The 18,169-nt window shown below is 42.7% G+C and overlaps 2 protein-coding genes across 13 annotated transcripts in view; one reads left to right on the forward strand and one right to left on the reverse strand.

Moving 5' to 3' along the window:
* Positions 1 to 2,249: 2,249 nt before the first annotated feature.
* The window catches only part of PRC1 (protein regulator of cytokinesis 1), a 29,212-nt gene continuing 13,292 nt past the window's right edge, over positions 2,250 to 18,169 (forward strand). The window contains exons 1-5 of one of the 4 annotated variants that reach the window (XM_082388365.1): positions 2,250 to 2,434; positions 14,544 to 14,676; positions 15,042 to 15,164; positions 17,002 to 17,235; positions 17,319 to 17,489. In XM_082388365.1, the coding sequence (XP_082244491.1) occupies positions 2,424 to 2,434; positions 14,544 to 14,676; positions 15,042 to 15,164; positions 17,002 to 17,235; positions 17,319 to 17,489 (672 nt within the window). In that variant the 5' untranslated portion in view covers positions 2,250 to 2,423. The remainder of the gene's footprint in view (positions 2,435 to 14,543; positions 14,677 to 15,041; positions 15,165 to 17,001; positions 17,236 to 17,318; positions 17,490 to 18,169) is intronic. The other 3 variants (XM_082388366.1, XM_082388367.1, XM_082388368.1) reach the window with 3 other exon arrangements.
* The window catches only part of RCCD1 (RCC1 domain containing 1), a 39,600-nt gene continuing 30,788 nt past the window's right edge, over positions 9,358 to 18,169 (reverse strand). For 7 of the 9 annotated variants that reach the window (XM_082388413.1, XM_082388411.1, XM_082388410.1 and 4 more), the window contains one exon: positions 16,074 to 17,058. In XM_082388413.1, the coding sequence (XP_082244539.1) occupies positions 17,029 to 17,058 (30 nt within the window). In that variant the 3' untranslated portion in view covers positions 16,074 to 17,028. The other 2 variants (XR_014243466.1, XM_082388418.1) reach the window with 2 other exon arrangements.

The following is an 18,169-nucleotide window of genomic DNA, read 5'->3' on the forward strand; positions in this document are numbered from 1 at the left end:
TTCTTTTTATCCCCCACATGCAGCTGGTCCCCTTACCCATTATTTCTAAATGCTTCTGGTTCATCTTCTCACCATACCCATGGCAGAGGTACTTGTTTTTGGCCTGGGCTTTTGCAAAACTGTCCCTCCCAAGCTCTGCCTCCTATCTGTTGCCCAATCCACAGTGCTGCCACGTCTTTTTTTTTTTTTTTTTAATTGGGGTATAGTTTTACAATGTTGTCTTAGTTTCTACTGTACAGCGGAGTTCCCTGTGCTATGCAGCAGGTTCTCATTAGTTGCCTATTTTATACATATTAGTGTATATATGTCAGTCCCGATCTCCCAGTTCATCCCACCCTCGCTGTCCATACGTTTGTTCTCTATGTCTGTGTCTCTATTTCTGCCTTGCATGCCACTTCTTAAAAGAAAGATCCAAACCTGTGGTGTTGGATCATCAAAAGTATTCTTTCCATAGGAGAATGATAATGCTATATGAGAGCAAATTCCAAGGAAAATGCAGTACCTCAAGTATCTAGCTAGAATCTTGACAGTGCTACGTGCTAGTGTGCAAGATCAAAGACACTGCTGACAGGGCTGTTAGTTTGTAGAAAGAATATGTGGCAGGCAGAAAAAATTCTATGGCCAAATGAATAAACAGTGGCAGTGCATTCTAGAACAGCACTGTTCACTAGAAATATAAAATGATCCTTTTTTATACACATTACAGAGTGTTTTACATGCTGAGTATGTGCTCTGAATTGATATCTTCCAACGGTTCTATGACTTTGTTAGCTTCAGAATTACAGTGTAAAGCACATGATAGCAAAATCGTCTTATCTCTGGATACTTAGAACCGTGGCCCTGGGAACCTGTCTGAAGATCACAAGTTTTTGAAGCTTTCTGGAAAACTCTCAGGCTAATCAACAAAGAGCACAGGTAAATTTAAAAAGCGGTGCCTGCAGGCCACATACTAGTGGTGCAGATGTTTGGCACGCTGCTCATGAGTTAAAGGATGTTGAAAGCACCAATGAAGTTTTTCCGAAAGTAAGAAAAACACGGTCTGGAAGGTGAAGCAAACAGGCATCCTTTACTTTTCCTTCATGGAAAAGACAAATGAAGAGAATTCACAGAAGTTACAGTTGACCAATACACATGGGGAAAATGTGCAATTTCAGCTATTATCAATCAAGTATCAATCAAACAAGGAAATGCCACTTTTTGCCTAGCAAAGAGGTTTAAAAGGACAGTAGTACTCCATACTGCTGAGGGTGAGGAGGGTACTCTTCCAGTGAGACTTCCTTGGTGGTGAGGGCAAATTAATAAATACAACCTGTCTGGAGAGGGAGCATAAAGTAATTACACTTCTAGGAACCAACCCTAAGAAAATAATGCAAAATGCAAAGATTTAGGTATGAAGACATTTATTTGTAGAAAGTACAACCTAAATATCCATTGATGGCAAAATAGTTGAATTATGAATCTACACGCCAATATATTATGCAACCATGAAAAAAGGAAAAAGTGATATATAAGCATTAAGGCATGTAGCAAGGATACAAAAGTACTTTGTCGATTTTGAGTTTTTAAATTTTTATATAACAATTATATAAATCCAGGTAATTTGAAAGAAAACCACGATCCAGGTAATCTCCATTCATTTACAGTCGTTACTTGGGCAAGTCACTCAGACCTTTTTGAGACAGTTCCCTTTGTAGAATGGCGATAATACCTAGCGGGATGGTTGGGGAGATTAAATGGGATCACTCGTCTAGAAAGGTACCAGGTCGGTGAGCAGGGTTCAGTGTCCGTCCCTTCCCTTTCCCTTTAGGTCATGGTTTCCTACATCTGGGGAAATTGCTCGGTCCCCAGGCTTGCTGCCTGAATGAGCAAGGGAAACAAATTATGGCGCCAGGCTTTTCTGTTAATCCCTCTCATGTCACCCTGCCGGCTGAGGGCGGCAAGGCCGTTTACGCGCCACGCCGGGGAGATCCGGACACCAGGCGGTCTCTGGGCGGCGACACGCACTTCGAATCAAAACCGCGCCGGGGCCGGGCTGAACTCCGAGGAGGTTGCCGGCTCGCGAGGTTTGGACGTCCCCTCCCGGCTACAGAAAAGCGAGGCAAAAGAGGCGCGCGTACGCGCACACAGCGACCGCGTCTCCCGCCGGCGCGCGAGCGCTTCCCACGCCCAGTGCGCGAGTCCCCGCCCCTAGCCACGGCGCGCCGGGGGGCGGGGCGAGGCGGGGCTTCGCGTGGAGCCACGGGACGCGGCACCAATCGCGGGGCTCCTCCGCCTCGGCGTTCGGTTTGAAATTCTGCGGAGGCCTAACGGCTCGTGGAACGGCTACCGGGAGTGAGACCGCCGGTGCTTGCGGGTGGTTGCTGCGCTCGGGCCCGCGTGGAGAGGGTCGGGGCCTCGACGCCCGCCCTCTTGGAGCGTCCGCCATGAGGAGAAGGTGCGGGTTGTGAGGGAATAGAGGGGACGTGGGAGGGATCTGTGCCGGTCCCGGGCGGGGGGCGGTGGCGGGGCGGTGCGGAGTCCGAGAGGCCGCCTTAGGCCGTGGGCCGGGGTGTCTCTTCAGCCGGCGCCCGAGTGAGGCTGGAAGAAGCCAGGCACGGCTGGGAAGCGGCGAGCCGGTGCACGGGCCGCGGGCCCTTGGCGGGGTGGAGGCCAGACCTGACGTGCGCCTTCCCCGGGGCCGCGGGCCCTTGGCGGGGTGGGGGCCAGACCTGACGTGCGCCTTCCCCGGGGCCGCGGGCTCCCGCAGGCCCCGACGCCCGGGTGCGGGCCGAGCGCAGGTGCCCGGGAGAAGCGGCGGGAGGCCAGGCGGGCTCGCGGCGCCCCCGGTGCCGGACGGTCAGAGCTGGCGTCCGGGAGCCCCACCCTCTCCGCCAGCAAAGCGTCTCAGGTGCTGCTTCTTAGCACCGACGGCTTGTCCTAAGTCCTGAGTCTTCTATGGTCAGTGTTTATAGTTTTTCTTTAAATAAAGCCGTGCAGTTTTTAATTTATTGTTGCTTTTCGATGTATCTGGGTTGCAGTGTTAACACTTTACTTGAATTGGAAAGATAGCTTGGTTTTCGTGCAAGTTGAAAAACTCCGATAAAGGAATTCTTTTCCTGTCGTTTTAACAACTTCTCAGGCAGTGCTGGGAAAGGAGTGTCCGAATTGAAATTGGGACCAGACGCACCACAGTGCCACCTATCAGCCTTGTGACTTTGGGCAAAAATGTTGAATGTCAGTTTGCTCATCTCTAAAATAAAAATAATGTCAGTGCATAGGACTTTTGTGTTAAAAGCGATGCAGATGTTAACCTTATTTTCTATAAGTAGTGGGTGAAGCATTGTGATGATTCATTATTAAATAATTTATAGTTACTAGTCAAACTGATTGATGTATGGCTTTGTAAGTTTCCTCCTTCCGTGATTACTAATTCCGACCGTTCTTTTTCAAATGCTTGCCCTCGTGAGAATGGGAATGGAGTACAAATCACTGGTACCATTGGAAAAACAGATCTCAGGTGTAAGGTTGTGGATTACAAATATCTTATATAAATAAAAGACAGCTCATTTAAGCTGCTGTGCGTTTCAGCTAATGATGCATTCTGAGGACTAGTAAAATTTTAAATGACATTTTACAGGAAACTCTTACTCCAAGTCCATTAACAGTTTTTGGATTGTTCAGGCATCTACTGCTTTCAAGAAAGTAAATGAAGGGGGAGGAAGAGTTATCAATTAACTTTGGTTCCAGGCTGACAGATATAATTAGGCTTTAAAAGAGCAACTGGAATTACTCTACTAACAAAACCAGACCTTCAGGTAATCTGGATTTCAGGTATTCATATTTAGAGAGGACTATGAGAAGTATGCCTGAGGAACATGGTTATCAGAATGGTCACTGAATTAACTATTGGCTATCGATTTCTGAAGCAGGTTGTACAGAGGAGCGTAACAAAGCTTCTCTGGAGGGCTATTTAGGAAAAAATAGGACTTTGTTTCAGTAGAATGCTGCCAGAAGGTAGGAAATCATTTAGAGGGTCATTTGGGATATCTTCCAGTCTAGTGACTTAGGTTCAAGAGACTGGAAAAATTGGCCCCCTTTTCAACCTCTGTATTCTTGGGTGGTATTCTTGTAAGCACCCTCAGTTTTTCAGTGATGTACTAAGAAAAAAGTCTCAAGTTTGCACCTTTTAGGGAATTACCTGAAACCATTTAGAAAGGCACTACATAATTGTACCATGATGATTATTTTTTTAACATTTTTTATGCTTTTATTTATTTTTAAAGTCTTATTGAAATTTACAATGTGTTTAATTTCTGCTGTACAGCAGAGTGATTCAGTTATACACATATATTCTTTTTTAAACACTTTTATTTATTATTTTAAAAATTTATTTATTTATTTATTTATTTTTGGCTGCGTTGGGGTCTCGTTGCTTCGCGTGGGCTTTCTCTAGTTGTGGCGAGCGGGGGCTACACTTTGTTGCGGTGCGTGGGCTTCTCATGGTGGTGGCTTCTCTTGTTGTGGAGCACGGGCTGTAGGCCCACAGGCTTCAGTACTTGTGGCTCACGGGCTCCGTAGTTGTGGCTCGCGGGCTTTAGAGCGCAGGCTCAGTAGTTGTGGCGTACCGGCTTCTAGTTGCTCCGTGGCCTGTGGGATCTTCCCAGACCAGGGATCGAACCCGTGTCCCCTGCATTGGCAGGTGGATTCTTAACCACTGCGCCACCAGGGAAGCCCCACATCTTCTTTATACATTCATCTGTTGATGGACATTTAGGTTGTTTCCATGTCTTGGCTATTGTAAATAGTGCTGCTGTGAACATAGGGGTGCATGTATTTTTTCAAATTATAGTTAGTCTGGGTGTATGCCCCAGGAGTGGAATTGCTGTATCATATGGTAACTCTGTTTTTAGTTTTTTGAGGAACCTCTACACTGTTTTCCATAGTGGCTGCACCAACTTACATTCCCACCAATAGTGTAGGAGGTTTCCCTTTTCTCCACACCCTCTCCAGCATTTGTTATTTGTAGACTTTTTATGATGGCCATTCTGACCAGTGTGAGGTGGTACCTCACTGTAGTTTTGATTTGCATTTCTCTAATAATTAGTGATGTTGAACATCTTTTCATGTGCCTGCTGGCCATCTGTATGTCTTCTTTGGAGAAATGTCTCTTAAGGTCTTCTGCCCATTTTTCGATTGGGTTGTTTGGTTTTTTTGTTGTTGAATTGTATGAGCTGTTTGTATATTTTGGAGATTAAGCCCTTATCTGTCGCATCATTTGCAAATGTTTTCTCCCATTCTGTAGGTTGTCTTTTCATTTTTTTATGGTTTCCTTTGCTGTGCAACAGCCTGTAGGTTTGATTAGGTCCCATTTGTTTATTTTTGTTTTTATTTCTGTTGCCTTGGGAGACTGACCTAAGAAAACATTGGTATGATTTATGTAGGAGAATGTTTTGCTTATGTTCTCATCTAGGAGTTTTATGGTGTCATGACTTATATTTAAGTCTTTAAGCCATTTTGAGTTTATTTTTGTGTGTGGTGTGATGGTGTGTTCTAACTTCATTGATTTACATGCAGCTGTCCAGCTTTCCTAACACTGCTTGCTGAAGAGACTGTCTTTTCCCCATTGTGTATTCTTGCCTCCTTTGTCAAAGATTAATTGTCCATAGGTGTATGAGTTTATTTCTGGGCACTGTATTCTGTTCCATTTATCCAAATGTCTGTTTTTGTGCCAGTACCATGCTGTTTTGATTACTGTAGCTTTGTAGTATTGTCTGAAGTCTGGGAGGGTTATGCCTCCTGCTTTGTTCTTTTTCCTCAGGATTGCTTTGGCAATTCTGGGTCTTTTATGGTTCCATATAAATTTTAGGATTGTTTGTTCTATTTCTGTGAAAAATGTCCTGGATAATTTGATAGGGATCACATTAGATCTGTAGATTGAGTAGTATACCATGATAATTATTATTTACAGTGACTGCACTCAGGTGTCGTAAGATCATACAGCTTTTTTGAAACATCTGTATTTGTTCAAATATTCTTCTTGAATCTTTATTATATATAAGACACCATTCTAAGTGGTGGGGATTCAGCAGTGAACACAACTGACATCCTTGCCCTTTAGAGGTTACATTTTAATAACAAAAAAAAAAGGTAATAAGTAAGCAAATTTTACATTAAATGGTAATAAGTGCTATGGAGAGAAATCAAGCAGAGAAAGGGGATAAGTACTGAAGGTGTGGGAAAGGGGAGTTGCAGTGTTAAGGGATAAGTACTGAAGGTGTGGGAAAGGGGAGTTGCAGTGTTAAAGAGATTGGTCAGGAAAGGCCTCCCTGAGAAGGTGATCTTTGAGAAAAGACCGAAAGGCGGCAAGGGGCAAGCCATGGGACACCTAGGGGAAGACAGTCTAGGTTGAGGGAATGGCAAATGCCAGCGCCTGAGGTAGGACAGTGCCCGGTGGGTTCCCGAAAGAGCAAGGAGTCCAGTGTGACTGGAGTAGATTAAAGGGCTCTGGAGGCCTTTGTAAAGTCAGAAGATTTTCCTCTAAGATAAGGAATCACTGGAGGATTTTGAGGGCATGGAGGGAGGCTTGTGGCTTCGGTGCACACAATAAGCTTAAGGAGGCCAAGGCAGAAGCAGGGAGACCAGTTAAAAGACCAGGGCAGTGGTACAGATGAAGAGATGACAGTGGTGACCTGGACCAGGGAGGTAAAGGCACAAGTGGGGAGGGGTGAGATTCTGGCTGTCTTTTTTTCCCCCCCCCCCTTAATATTTATTTATTTATTTAGGCCGCACCGGATCTTAGTTGCGGCACACGGGATCTTTAGTTGCGGCACGCGAACTCTTAGTTGCAGCATGCGTGTGGGATCTAGTTCCCTGACCAGGGATCGAACCCAGCCCCTCTGCATTGGGAGCGTGGAGTCTTACTCACTGGACCACCAGGGAAGTCTTTTGAAAGTAAGGGTAATGGCAGGGATGTAAGAAAGAGGTGTCAGAATGATATAAGAATTAAACTCGTATAATTGGAATGTTATAAAGAGTTTTTTAATTCTTTGAAAATATATAAACAGAAATATATAAACAGCTCATGCAGGTCAATATTAAAAAAACAAACAACCCAATCAAAAAATGGGCAGAAGACCTAAATAGACATTTTTCCAAAGAAGACATACAGGTGGCCAAGAAGCACATGAAAAGCTGTTCAACATCACTAATTATTAGAGAAATGCAAATCAAAACTACAATGAGGTATCACCTCACACCAATTAGAATGGTCATCATCAGAAAATCTACAAACAACAAATGCTGGAGAGGGTGTGGAGAAAAGGGAACTCTCTTGCACTGTTGGTGGGAATGTAAATTGATGCAGCCACTATGGAGAACAGTATGGAGGTTCCTTAAAAAACTAAAAATAGAATTACCATATGACCCAGCAATCCCAGTACTGGGCATACACCCAGAGAAAACCATAATTCAGAAAGACACATGCACCCCAATGTTCATTGCAGTACTATTTAAAATAGCCAGGTCATGGAAGCAACCTAAATGCCCATCAACAGACGAATGGATAAAGAAGCTGTGGTACATATATACAATGGAATATTACTCAGCCATAAAAAGGAACGAAATTGGGTCATTTGTAGAGATGTGGATGGATCTAGAGACTGTCATACAGAGTGAAGTAAGTCAGAAAGAGAAAAACAAATATCGTATATTAACGCATATATGTGGAACCTAGAAAAATGGTACAGATGAACCAGTTTGCAGGGCAGAAATAGAGACACAGATGTAGAGAACAAACGTATGGACACCAAGGGGGGAAAGTGGCGGGGGGTGGGGGGTGGGGGTGGTATGAATTGGGAGATTGGGATTGACATGTATACACTGATGTGTATAAAATAGATAACTAATAGATAACCAATAACTGCTGTATAAAAAAATAAATAAAATTCAAAAATTCAAAAAAAAAGAGAAAATTATACTGTCATGAGAACTGCTTCTAGAATATTTGGTAATTCCAAACACTTGTTAAAGTAATCAGCTCCAAGGGAGGGTTAACTTTTTCATTATAACAAATTGTGTTTAGGCCCATCTGCTGGAGTTTAGCAGTCCATCTGCTGTATAGGTGTTTCGGTTTTAATTGATTTTGAGATCTATGAATTTTATCCCAATTTCATGTCATTTTATTTTGTAGAAGTAATTTGACTAAATGAATTAGCAATCATATCTGTTTTTCAAGTAAGTTACAAATTTCACAACTTCCGATTATGTGCCAGATATTTTTAAATAACAGCTTTATTGAGATATAATCCTCATACTATACAATTCACCTATTTAACGTGTTACAATTTAATTTTTAGTATATTCAGAGTTGTGCAACTATCACTGCAGTCAGTTAATATTTTTATCATCCCTTTAAAAAACTCATACCTATTAGGGGTCAATCCCCTTTTCCCACCCACCTCCCTCCCCTGAATCCCAGCCCTAGGCAACTGCTAATCCACTTCTTTCTCTATCGATTTGCCTATTCTGGATATTTCACATAAATGGAATCATGATATGTCCTCTTTTGTGACTGGCTTCTTTCACTTGGCATAATGTTTTCAAGGTTTATTGTCAAATATTATTCCATTGTATAGGTATATCATATTTACCTGTTCATTAGTTGATGGCCATTTGGGTTGTTTACACTGTCTTCGTTGTGGCACACGGGCTCCTTAGTTGCGGTTTGCTGGCTCCTTATTTGCAGCAGGTGGGCTCCTTAGTTGTGGCAAGTGGGCTCCTAGTTGTGGCATGAGAACTCTTAGTTGTGGCATGCATGTGGGATCTAGTTCCCTGACCAGGGATTCAACCTGGACCTCCTGCATTGGGAGCACGGAGTCTTAACCACTGGACCTCCAGGGAAGTCCTCTTGTAGGTTATTTTATTTTATTTTATTTTTTAATTTTTTAATTTTTTAAAAAATATTTATTTGGTTGCACCGGGTCTTAGTTGTGGCACATGGGCTCCTTAGTCACGGCTCACTGGCTCCTTAGTTGTGGCTCACTGGCTCCTTAGTTGCAGCAGGTGGGCTGCTTAGTTGTGGCATGCGAACTCTTAGTTGTGGCATGCATGTGGGATTTAGTTCCCTGACCAGGGATTCAACCTGGGCCCCCTGCATTGGGAGCACAGAGTCTTAACCACTGCGCCACCAGGGAAGTCCCTCTTGTATAGGTTATTTTACATAAAATGCTAAAATTAGGATTTTGACTTGTGGGTTCTTTTGTCTTAAAAGTGAAGTGCAAAGGGATTATTTGTCTGAGGAAGCACTGTAGTTAAACTTGAGTTAATTGAGATTATATTAAATACCTTGATACCTGTTAACATTTCTAAAATGGAGTACAGTAAATTCTTTCTTTTTTAAAGGAATTCCTTTATTTTTATTATTTATTTATTTATTTATTTATTTTTGGCTGTGTTGGGTCTTCGTTTCTGTACAAGGGCTTTCTCTAGTTGCGGCAAGCGGGGGCCACTCATCATCGCGGTGCGCGGGCCTCTCACTATCGTGGCCTCTCTTGTTGCGGAGCACACGCTCCAGACGCACAGGCTCAGTAGTTGTGGCTCACGGGCCTAGTTGCTCCGCGGCATGTGGGATCCTCCCAGACCAGGGCTCGAACCCGTGTCCCCTGCATTGGCAGGCAGACTCTCAACCACTGTGCCACCAGGGAAGCCCCCCCCCCTTTTTTTTTTTTTATAATTCCTCTTGGCTGCGCCGGTGTCTTAGTTGCGGCATGCACGTGGGATCTAGTTCCCTGACCAGGGATCAAACCCGGGCCCCCTGCACTGGGAGTGCCAAGTCCTACCCACTGGACCACCAGGGAAGTCCCTGTAAATTCTTTTAAACACTCTTCATTATGGGGGTATTGATAATTGGCCGTCCGGTATATAGGCAGCTGGTATTTGTGCAGAAGTTTTTCTTGAACTAGGACAGGCAACCTTTGAATTGGGATTTCTTGGCTAGAGAAATGTCTTGGATATGAATATATTAAAACCTAAGGAGGACTTCCCTGGTGGTGCAAGGTTGGGAATCCGTCTGCCAATGCAGCGGACATGGGTTTGAGCCCTAGTCCGGGAGGCTCCCACATGCTGTGGAGCAACTAAGCCCGTGCACCACAACTACTGAGTCCACGCGCCACAACTACTGAAACCCGTGTGCCCTAGAGCCCGTGCTCCACAGGAGAAGCCACTGCAATGAGAAGCCTGTGTACCCCAACGAAGAGTAGCCCCTGCTCGCCGCAACTAGAGAAAGCCAGTGCAGCAACGAAGACCCAACGCAACCAAAAATAAAATTAAATAAATAAATAAATAGAAAAGGAAGGAAGGAAGGAAGAAGTGAACAGAAAAGAAAAAAAAATCTATGGAGAAACTGATGTTCTTGGAGATCTAGGCTGGTGATTCAGAACCCCTGAATATGCTGCGACAGAGAGGGGGCCAGTGAGAGCCTCTATCCTCATCATTTGCACACAAAGAGCTTCAGTGACTTGTTCGAGGCCTCCTGGCTAACTGATAGCAAAGCACATCCAGAGTTTAGTTTCTCTGGTGCCAGAGTGGTCTCTTTGTTATCCAGGTGTACCAAGAAAGGAGAGAAAATCTCTGTTATTTAAATGCTGTGTGAAGCAGACTAAGGGTTATCATTTTTAAAGTAAAGGTTTTTTGAGAATTCCCTGGCGGGCAGTGTGTTAAGACTGCGCTTTCATTGCCGAGGGTGCAGGTTCGATCCCTGGTCGGGGAGCTAAGATCTCACAAGTTGTGCAGTGAGGCCAAAGAAAAAGAAAACTGAAGTTTTTTTTGAAAGATAAAACACAAGGTACACAGTTAAATTTGTGCTTCAGATAAACAGTGAATAATTTTTTAAATAAACTTTTTGTAATTGAAGTATAACATACATTCAGAAATGCACACAAATCAAGTGCAAACTTGATGGATTTTCATAAAGTCAGCACACACTGTGTAACCCCAGGACAATGACAACCACTATCCTGACTTCTCAAAGCAAAGCTTTAGTTCTGCCGTTTTTGAACTTTGTATAATTGGAATCATGTAGTGATAGATGCTTGCTTATATGGCTGTTTTTCCTCTTCTTCCCCAACTTTTTGTTCTGTTTTTCCATCTTAGTTGTTTCTTTTACCTCCCTTTTTTTTTTTGCTTTAAGAATTGAGGTATAATTTACATACAGTAAAATTGACTCATTTCACATGTACAGTTTGAATTTTGGTCACTGTGTATAGTTATGTAATCATCATCACCATTAAGATCTAGAACCATTCTGTCACCCTAAAAATAGTTGCCTTGGGCTTCCCTGGTGGCGCAGTGGTTGAGAATCTGCCTGCCAATGCAGGGAACACAGGTTCGAGCCCTGGTCTGGGAAGATCCCACATGCCGCAGAGCGAAAAGGCCCGTGAGTCACAACTACTGAGCCTGCGCGTCTGGAGCCTGTGCTCCGCAACAAGAGAGGCCGCGATAGTGAGAGGCCCGCGCACCGCGATGAAGAGTGGCCCCCACTTGCCGCAACTGGAGAGAGCCCTTGCACAGAAACGAAGACCAAACGCAGCCAAAAACAAATTTAAAAAAAAAAAAAAAAAAAAAAAAAAAAGTTGCCTTGTGCCCCTTTGCATTTGATCCCCTGCCCCGATTCCAGGCAGCTCATTTGCTTTCTTTCACTATAGTTTTGCCTTTTCTAAAATTTCATAAGATAGAATCATATAGTATGTAGTCTTTTTGCATTTGACCTCTTTCATTTAGCATAGCTCAACGTGATGTTTCTGAGATTCACCCATGTTTTTTATTCATTGCTGTATTATTCCATTGTAGGAATGTACTGTTTCTCTATTCTGTTGATGGACATCTAGGTTGTTTCTACCTTTATGATATTATGAGTAGTGCTGCTTTGATCATTTTGGTACATACCTTTGGTACATATGTGTGCATTTCCGCTGGGTATGTATGTAGACATGGAACTGCTGGGTTCAGCTTTAGCAGATACTGCCAACAGTTTTCAAAGTGGTTGTACCAATTCACACTCCAAGCAGTAGTATATGAAAGTTCTGGCTTTTCTGTATACTCACCAACACCTGATTATTTTTTAAATTTTAGCCATTCTGTAAATTAATAGTTGTAGTTTAAGAACAACAACAAGGCCACCTACTGAATGGGAGAAGATATTTGAAAACAGTATATCTGAGAAGGGGTTAATATCCAAAATATACAGAGAACTTACACAACGCAACATTGAGAAGAACGAGCAACCTGATTAAAAAATGGGCAGAGGATCTGAATAGACATTTTTCCAAGGAAGACATACAGATAGTCAACAGGCACATAAAAAGATGCTTAACATCACTAATCAAAAGGGAAATGCAAAACCACAATGAGATAATCACCTCACAACTGTCAGAATGACTATTATTATTATTATTTTTGTTTTTTTAAATTTTTATTTATTTATTTATTTATGGCTGTGTTGGGTCTTTGTTTCTGTGCGAGGGCTTTCTCTAGTTGCAGCAAGTGGGGGCCACTCTTCATCGCGGTGCGCGGGCCTCTCACTATCGTGGCCTCTCTTGTTGCGAAGCACAGGCTCCAGACTTGCAGGCTCAGTAGTTGTGGCTCACGGGCCCAGTTGCTCCGCAGCATGTGGGATCTTCCCAGACCAGGGCTTGAACCGGTGTCCCCTGCATTGGCAGGCGGATTCTCAACCCCTGAGCCACCAGGGAAGCCCAGAATGGCTGTTATTAAAGACAGTAGATAACGCGTATTGGCGAGGATGTGGAGAAAAGGGAACGCTTGTGCACTGTTGGAGGGGATATAAATTGGAGTAGCCACTATGGAAAACAGTATGGAGATTCCTCAAAAAATTAGAAATAGAACTACCGTATGATCTAGCAATTCCACTCCTATTTATCCAAAGAAAACAAAACACTTAATTCGAAAAGATGTGCACCTCTATGTTTATTGCAGCATCCAAGATATGGAAGCAACCTAAGTGCCCATCAGTAGATGAATGGATAAAGAATATGTGTATATGTTTGTGTGTGTATGTATGTATGTGTGTGTGCATGCACACACACACTGGAATATTACTCAGGCATAAAGAATGAATTTTTGCCATTTGTGACAACATGGATGGACTTAGAGGACATTATGCTAAGTGAAATAAGTCAGACAGAGATAGACAAATACCATGTAATTTCACTTATATGTGGAATTTAAAAAGATAAAACAAATGAACAAACATAATAAAATGTAAACACAGTTATAGATACAGAGAACAAACAGGAATTTTCCAAGAGGGGTGGGGGGTAGGGGGAGGAAAGAAATAGGTGAGGCAGATTAAGAAATACAAACTTCCAGTTGCAAAATAAATGTGTCACAGGTATGAAGTGTACAGTGTGGGGAATATAGTCAATAACTATGTAATATCTTTGTATGGTGACATATCATAGCTAGACTTATTGTGGTGATCAGTTGTGAGGTGATTATATCAAATCACTGTGTTCTGTAACAGGAACTAACATAGTGTTATAGGTCAATTATATTTCACAAACAAACAAACTCATAGAAGAAGAGATTAGAGTCTTCGGTTACCAGAGGCTGGGGGTGGGGAACTGGATGAGGGCAGTCAAAAGGTTATAAGGAATCAGTTTTAAGATAAATAAGTACTAGGGATGTAATATAGAACATGATAAATATAATTAGCACCACTGTATTTTAAAAAATATTTATTTATTTAATTTATTTATGGATGGCTGCGCCGGGTCTTCTTTAGGCATGCAGGATCTTTAGTTGCAGCATGTGGACTCCTAGCTGCGGCATGCACACAGGATCTAGTTCCCTGACCAGGGATCAAACCCGGGCCCCCTGCACTGGGAGCGCGGAGCCTTATCCACTGGACCACCAGGGAAGTCCCAGCACCACTGTATGTTAGTTATGAAAGTTGTTAAGAGAGTAAACCCTATGAGTTCTCATTACAAGGAAAAAAATTTTTTTTCTATTTCTTTAATTTTGTACCTATATGAGATGATGGATGTTTACTAAACTTATTGTGATAATTACTTCATGATGTATGTAAATCAAATCATTATGCTGTACACCTTAAACTTATACAGTGCTGTATATGTCAATTATAGCTTAAAAAAACAGGAAGGGAAAAAATGAGTAACAAAATCGCAATAAATTGCCAGCTATTTTATAAGAGCTGACATTTTTGTCTGTTTTTTCTTTAATAAAAGCATTTAAAATTCTGTATTGTACTGCCATAGGTAGAATCATTGATCAAAGTCCAGATTCTGAGTATTATTCAGAAGATTGAATTTCCACACTGAATTGATAATATGATACTGGATTTTGCTTTGCCAGTGTTGTGGTGTTTGGAGGGGGAAGGATAGGAGTGTGTTCAAGATGAGTTAAGCTGAATGCTTGTTTTCAATTTGTTTTAGCCTTGAGCCCACTGCGAAACTAGTTTGTTTAGTTTCGTAAATACTGCTTTTAGGCTGGAGGCAGTGGCTCATGTAGCTGGCTTCTCTTTTGCTTTTTAGTGAGGTGCTGGCAGAGGAGTCCATAGTATGTCTCCAGAAAGCCCTGAATCACCTTCGGGAAATATGGGAATTGATTGGGATTCCAGAGGACCAGCGGTTACAAAGAACTGAGGTTGTAAAGAAGCATATCAAGGTGAGTTGAGTAATACTGATCTCTTTGTAGTGGGACAGGGGTAAGGATGTTGGTTTCTCATCTAAGATAGCATATAGAAGTGACACTAGGATGTCACAGGCTCCTCCTGGTTTTTTGTTTGTTTGTTTGTTTGTTTTGGCCGCGCCGTGCAGCATACAGGATCCTAGTTCCCCGACCAGGGATCGAACCTGTGCCCCCTGCATTGGGAGCGCAGAATCTTAACCACTGGACCGCCAGGGAAGTCCTGGTTTTGTTTAAGTCCTTCCTTTAAAATTTGAAATTATGAGGGTTTTGGTGTTATTTGTTGTTTGAGGCCAATGGAGAAAACACCCAAAACGTTTATGGGACTGTTTTATCTCTCGTAGGACCTCCTGGATATGATGATTGCTGAAGAGGAAAGCCTGAAGGAAAGGCTCATCAAAAGCATAGCCATCTGTCAAAAAGAGCTGAACACTCTGTGCAGTGAGCTACATGTCGAGCCATTTCAGGTACATGGCAGGGTGTCAGGGGATCCTGCTTGGGTCTGAGATTTAGGGAAGAACTTTGATTTGGGGCTACAGGTGGAAAGTTTCCTTGTAGGGCTGATACTGGACATGAGAAATGGGGAAAATGTGCTGCCTAGTTACTTGGTTCCAGCAAAGCAATTTTCACTTATGTGAAGAGTTGCCCTGTTGAGAGGTGAAGCAGCTAAGTGTTGCAATGTTTTAATCAAAAACAAGCCTCTTACTATCAATTTGTAGGACACAAAAATTTTTTTAAACTCTGAGCTAGGCATAGATGATATCATTCCATTCTTTCTTTGAAAGAAAATGAAGAGAGCTACTTAGGAAACAAAAGTGACTAGTGATATAAGGAAAAGTTACCCAAAAAACCTGCCTCTGTGGATTTTTTCATACCCGAAAGCTACATATCCCTGAACAAGCCAGAATGGCCACTTGAGAAGAGATGTATCCACAGCTGGAATATCAAGAGAGCGTAGTCAAATTCAGGGCATGCCATGTTTATCTGTGTACTTTGCTGAGAGGTTGCTGTCCTGTGGTCCAGCACAAATCGGACTTGAATGAGGACACCAGCAAGCATGACATGAATGACAGAGGGACCCCAAAACATATCCCTGGCTAGAACCGGTAAAAACAGTGTTGGGATCATAAAAATGAAGACAAACGTGGAGTTTGGGAAGGTAATTAGAATAGATGTGGGTGCAAGGACAGCACACAGTGGCTAATGTGGTACGAATAAGGTCTCAGGTCCTTCTCCCTGTTCCAGAAAGAACTGCCTGGGTATCTCAGTGGAGTCAGCCTAGGAGGAGGAGACTGTCTTTAAAGGGTTAAGGCTAATTCATTTCTGGTAGCCAAGAGCAGTCAGGCGGACTGTGACATCAGTAGAGCTTCCTGAAATCAACACAAATGGCATAAATATCATTGATTTTGGACAAATAGTTTCTTTCTTTAGTCTTTTTTTTTTTTTTTTCTACAAAGGGTTTTTTAGTAGAACAGTGGCAGGATCTGATATATATATATATATTTTTTTAAATTTATTTATTTATTTATTCATTTATGGCTGTGTTGGGTCTTCGTTTCTGTGCGAGGGCTTTCTCTAGTTGTGGCAAGTGGGGGCCACTCTTCATCGCGGTGCGCGGGCCTCTCACTGTCGCGGCCTCTCTTGTTGTGGAGCACAGGCTCCAGATGCGCAGGCTCAGTAATTGTGGCTCACGGGCCCAGCCACTCCGCGGCATGTGGGATCCTCCCAGACCAGGGCTCGAACCCGTGTCCCCCGCATTGGCAGGCAGACTCTCAACCACTGCGCCACCAGGGAAGCCCTTTAGTCTTTTTTTTTTTTTTTTAATTTTCAATATGAAATTGGGTGAGAAGTTAGATATACAGTGGTACATCTCCCTTAAATTATATGACAGTTCTTAGTTCACCAATGTTGAATAAAATTTATAGGACATATAACTGCCACTTTTCTTTTTCTCCTGCTTATCAGTTAGGAGTAGAGCAAGGAGTACTAAATTGATTTTTATTGGTTAAGTGATGTTTAGGATTATTGGGATAAACATTTAGTTGGGAGCTAAATATACTACCCTATAGCTAATTCAAAATAAGCTTTTCAACCAATTTTTACCTCTTGTAAAAAGTGCCCTGGTACCTTTCCTTATTGGGGACCTTTGCTAGGGGACCCTCTTTGTGCCATATTCTGTTAGCTGTAAGTTGATTTATTTGTAAGTTTAACTAAAAGTCTGTCATCCTAGTCCTCTTTCGTTGTCTTCTCTTCCTTTGAAGAAATCCGCTTGGAACCTTAACAATGGTACATTGTCTCATACAGGAAGAAGGAGAGACGACCATCCTGCAGCTAGAAAAGGATTTGCGCACTCAGGTAGAACTGATGAGAAAACAGAAAAAGGAGAGAAAACAAGAACTGAAACTACTTCAAGAACAAGATCAAGAACTGTGTGAAATTCTTTGCACGCCCCACTATGACATTGACAGCACCTCAGTTCCCAGCTTAGAAGAGCTGAGCCAGTTTAGACAACACATGGCAACTTTGAGGGAAACAAAGGTGTGCTTACATTCATACTTCCTAAAAGTCATTTGACTTTCCTCTAGGTATCTTGTAATCTTTTATTTATTTATTTTTTATAGGCATCTAGGCGTGAGGAGTTTGTCAACATAAAGAGACAGATCATACTGTGTATGGAAGAATTAGAACACACACCAGACACAAGCTTTGAAAGAGATGTGGTCTGTGAAGATGAAGATGCCTTTTGTTTATCTTTGGAAAATATTGCAACACTACAGAAGTTGCTACGGCAGGTAATGTCTACTCAAATTATGGCCTGGGATCTCCATAGTATCCAGCAATCTGAGAAAACTGCAGTTTTTTCCTTTAAGATAATGAGATAGGGCCTCCCTGGTGGCCCAGTGGTTAGGAATCCACCTGCCAATGCTGGGGATACGGGTTTGATCTCTGGTCCGGGAAGATCCTACGTACCGCGGAGGAACTGAGCCCATGCACCACAAGTACTGAGCCTGTGCTCTAGAGCCTGCCAGCCACAACTACTGAGCCTGCGCGCCTAGAGATTGTGCTCCGCAACAAGAGAAGCCACCACAATGAGAAGCCCTCGCACTGCAGTGAAGAGTAGCTCCCTCTCGCCGCAACTAGAGAAAGCCTGCATGCAGCAACAAAGACCCAGTGCAGCCAAAAAAAAAAAAGATAATAGTGTTATATGAAACACAACCTTGATTTTTTTTTAAACAAAAACCTTAATTTATATATAGCTCTGAGAATGTGAAATTGAGATTTTTTTTTTAATGTTTATTTATTCATTCATTCATTTACGCTGCGCTGGGTCTTTGTTGTGGCACGTGGGATCTTTTTTAGTTGCAGCCTGTGGATTCCTTAGTTGCAGCATGCGGACTCTTAGTTGTGGCATGTGTGTGGGACCTAGTTCCCCGACCAGGGATCGAACCCTGGCCCCCTACATTGGGAGCAG

The sequence above is a fragment of the Balaenoptera borealis genome (assembly GCF_965194805.1).
Source record: "Balaenoptera borealis genome assembly, chromosome: 3".
In the NCBI taxonomy this organism is placed as follows: domain Eukaryota; kingdom Metazoa; phylum Chordata; class Mammalia; order Artiodactyla; family Balaenopteridae; genus Balaenoptera; species Balaenoptera borealis.